Source organism: Opisthorchis viverrini, assembly GCF_000715545.1.
Source record: "Opisthorchis viverrini unplaced genomic scaffold opera_v5_406, whole genome shotgun sequence".
NCBI classification, from domain to species: Eukaryota; Metazoa; Platyhelminthes; class Trematoda; order Opisthorchiida; family Opisthorchiidae; genus Opisthorchis; species Opisthorchis viverrini.
This window is the reverse complement of record NW_008752062.1, coordinates 237,103-241,495: the sequence shown is the minus strand read 5'-3', so window position 1 is coordinate 241,495 and position 4,393 is coordinate 237,103. Positions and strand designations below refer to the sequence as shown.

The following is a 4,393-nucleotide window of genomic DNA, read 5'->3' as shown; positions in this document are numbered from 1 at the left end:
TATATATATATATATATATAACTATTTTATTCAGTTTGATGTTGCGTTTTCTAGGTGTGACCTGGTTAACCAAAGGTAACGTTTTGCTGCTCAACCTTCTTGTCAGCGAAACATCCTGGTTAGACTCATCAAATCTAACACAGTACTGCTTGTCTTTTCAGTTCCGGACACTTGTGACATGGAATTTCAACCCGACAAGTCTTGACACACATGGCTACAAAACTGATAGACTTCCTGTAAGGAAAAGTGAAGGGGAGTAATCTGACTGTGAAAGCAGGTATTTATACTGGGCTGAAGTCACCTGAAAAGAACAGGCTTTGAATAGAATTTTCGATCCAAGTCGCATCTCACAGGTGAATTCAACGTGACCTTTAGGTGATACAGCCTCGGAGGAGTCTGGAAGGCATTCATTTCTGGAATTTGCTCCCGCCAAATACCATGAGAAACCCGATCATTCGCTTGGATTGCCCTCGTGTGAGCTGTCTTACGAGCGGTGCACTTGCATTTCAGTAGTGTACGAAAATAAACAATTTTTACTTTCCAACTCTCTTGTGTGAGCAGTCCCGTTCCGATGTTATCAGTTTACTCCACACATTAACGGAAAGAATCACGGGACTCGAGTTATTGTAAAGGTCACTCATCAGATCACGCGTCACGTGACAATTCCTGTCTCACTTGCAACCTTAGCCGACAACTTGTACTCATCCATTTTGGTTTTACTCGGCTACCAATTGCATAACGAGCCAGGCTTATGAACTTCAACAGATTAGGTCAAATTGTCTTCATGTTTGTACAAGCATCAAACGCGAAGGGACACCCCTCTCTTCACACTGCACACAATAAATAGGCATACAACTAGGTTGAACACACACACTCGCGCGCATAGGACAGGAAGTCAACAGAGCTCTGCAAGTCTCCACGGCCAACTACGGAACACGTGCGGCAGCTATACTGCACAGAAGACACGTCCCGTGTCTGGACTTTTACTCAGGAACTCTCAACACGTGTGCTCAAACGATAAGTCACTTTTTGGCTTATTCCACTTTTCACATTGTATCTATTTATACCAAGTGCACCTAACTACTGTATTCATCACATTCTAGTAAGACAGACATTTGTCGGTGCTTGTTACCTTCTGATAATCAACTTAATTACGTCACAACTAGAGCACTAACATTATTCATTCTACCTAATGCGACTTGCGAAGCAAGTATGCTGCCTTTAATATGCTAAGCGTATCTGACATCCGCATCGACGATCCGTCTACAGAAATCCTGCAACTTAACATAAGTGGACAAAACGTTATCCGACAGGTATACACTGAGTCAGTGACTGAGGTGGACCAGGTAAAATGAGGGTCAACATTACCAAGAACTTAGCGCTCCCCTGTGCACTCAAAGAAACCTGTGAGAAAAGCAAACCATATCACAGTGACGAATGCCTGACAGAGAACGAAACAAAAACAACAAAGATGACAGCAACAACACCGTAAACAACCCGCTTACAATGTCAGCTTACAGTCATGTCTGCCAGTTTGGACCAGTCCGGTTTAAGATAGTAGATGATCCCCTCCTGAGCACCGTCCAACAATGCCGTACGAATGAGAAGAATAATCATAAAGAGATATGGGCTGGTGGCTGTTACGTACATCACCTGCACAGAACAGAATGGGGGGGGGGGGAAAAAACATGATAAAGATGGAAAAAACACACACACACACACACACACACACACACACACACACACACACACACACACACTGAGTCGAACTGACAGCGACAGTCTATGCGGGAGTGCAAAGTTTTGACATATCGTCTCGTCCGATGAGACAGGATCCGGTTCATTTCACCGCCGTCCACTCTGTCTACGCAAACGCTGGTACTCTTACGGAGCGACAACAACAGCGGCGCAAATGGTATCGTAACTTCCTGTCTTTCAGTTGTTCTAGATGGACAAGTGTAAACCGAGCATGACACGGTATGACGGCAGTCTACTTGACTTAGATGGTAGGGCACGATAGTCTCCGTCTACTCACCATCCCGTGCTTGTGTCAGATATCACTGACGGTTGGATACGCACGTCCGTTCCTAGTCTTGTGTGTAAAAAACGCGTCGTGCTGAATTTCTAAAGTCAGACAGTGCTTATCCAATGCTAGAATTCCTCAAAACAGATTTTGGTTTTCATCGTAAGAGTTGATAACTCGTATTACCGCGCATGGAGGCCGGTTAAACGACTGGCTAATTCATTGGAAGTGTACGAGAAATTGGCGTAATACACTCATTTGCAAACTAATTGGATTTTGTCAGAGACTTGTCTGAAACCCAGCTGAATCTGTCGTTTGTGATGTTTCCAGGCATTACGAATAGGTATATGTATCGCACTATCTCGAATAGCTTAGTGAATGAAACATGAAACGGCCTGGTGCTGCACATTCAGTTGCCTGGAAACATCGCAAACGAGAGGTTCAGCTGGGTTCCAGGTGAGTCTCTCGGAAAAGCAAATTCGTTTGCAAATGAGTGCATTTCGCTAATTTCGTGCAATACGGTTTCGAGTAGAACATAGGTTTCACGGGACTGCGCCTACCTGATGAGCCCGAAGCAGAAGGACGAAACCGGTCGTGGGCTGTCGACGAATTTTCAGCAACCTTATGAGTAGAGCATTACTATCATACGAGATGTTCTTTATTCCGACTACGATGAACATTATCGGTTACAATGAACTGCAGTTTTTCGGTAGAAATTTCCGTAGACAAGCAACCATGTCCCAAGATGTGGTCGGTTGCTGGTATGCTGGGTCCCAAGTATTGCTCGCCCCCACCCAACAAATCCTCTCTGTACTTTTATCGTCAACTTTGGATTCCTGCCAAGCCTTGAAGAACTTCATATTAATGTTTTCAGGCTTTTTGCTCAACATGAAACATGCGTAGACTCTTGGCTTGGTAGTCAGCTAACAGTTTATCATTTTGCGATGAGCAAAGAGGAGAACTCGATCTATCTATCTAATTTTGTTTTCGGCTATTATCCGGGCACGGAAACTACGTCGTGTGTACATTTTGACATGTTTAAGCGGGTGGTGTGATGCAGTCTCGTCATCGCCTCTTTCAACACCAAGGTGTCCTTGTCATTACTGGTCCACAAGATAGCGTCATTTTCTGAGACTACCAAATCGGGCAAGTGATAACAACTTCGATTATTGAGAAAGGATCAACTAAGTGCAACTTGCTCGCACACACGTAAAAAACTATTTATTTTCACCGTGAGCCGACCATAATCGGGTGTTTGAAAAAGCTTCTGGGATAATTTAAGCTCGATGCATTTCCAAGTTCGACAAGCAGACCAACAACCATGCAGCGCACCTGGACTACCTATATTCCTCAAATTCGTCAGTGTAGCAGTTCATTGCTGAGGCATTGCTGAGGCACCGACACGCACTGACCATGTCAGGCGGATTGTTGAATAAATGTTCTCAGCAAATCAGCCATCCAAGAGAACAAACAAAACGTCGGATTCGAGGTCTCAGTCACCAACATTCTCTCGTTTATCCCGTAGGCAAACATAGACGGTCGGATTTGGTGTGATTACCGAGGCCTGGTTCTTCGGAGGGCTGCATGTGTTGCAATGTGTTGCTTTTTAGGCGTGCCATTACTCACTTCGGAGTTGATGAGTGGACTAATTTGACCCAGATAATCTCCGGTTCCCAACGGTAAATTCGGTATTCTGTGGCTCATTCAGACTGACGTGCTTCGCTTTCCTAACAATCTGACCGTTGATTTCTCGCTAAAAAAAACCATGACCTCAAAACAGCTAGACAAATCTGGACACCAAGAAGAGGATTCGGGTTCAAAAGACTACGGGACCTTTTGCATCTGACCGTTTCTCGCTAAAAAAAACCATGACCTCAAAACAGCTAGACAAATCTGGACACCAAGAAGAGGATTCGGGTTCAAAAGACTACCTACGCTTTTGCAAACCAGTAACCAATAGGTTCACAGTTTGTTCACAAATGTATTAACTGGCCAGCGAAGCGTGATACCTCGATTCGCACACCGAAAGAAAGAGACATCGCAAGTGGCCAGCTGTCCCATTCAAGATCAGCTCTGGCTGGTAGTTTGGATCTCCATAGTCAGAAAAAGCTGTGTAGATGAAAGCGGATGGATGAGTGGTCGAGTGACGACTAGCACAGGCGCGCGCGCGCACACACACACACAAGCGTGCGATTATCGGGCGGAGCAGTCAGTGCGAGTATAACAATGGGGAATGCGGAGGCGTGGAGAGTTCAGCAAAAACAAGTCATCATTGTCAGCTGTAATAACCGCGTACTCGTCGTACAGTGGTTGTAGCTGCCACAGTTTCGTTCACTGATGATTCGGAGAGGTGGGTTAGGTAGCTACGCA

The 4,393-nt window shown here is 45.0% G+C and overlaps 1 protein-coding gene across 1 annotated transcript in view; it reads right to left on the bottom strand.

Moving 5' to 3' along the window:
* The window catches only part of T265_10760 (hypothetical protein), a gene marked incomplete at both ends in the record, with an annotated part of 55,338 nt that overhangs the window by 12,625 nt on the left and 38,320 nt on the right, over positions 1-4,393 (bottom strand). Inside the window, one exon of the mRNA XM_009177226.1 lies at positions 1,519-1,653. Within this exon, the coding sequence (XP_009175490.1) occupies positions 1,519-1,653 (135 nt within the window). The remainder of the gene's footprint in view (positions 1-1,518; positions 1,654-4,393) is intronic.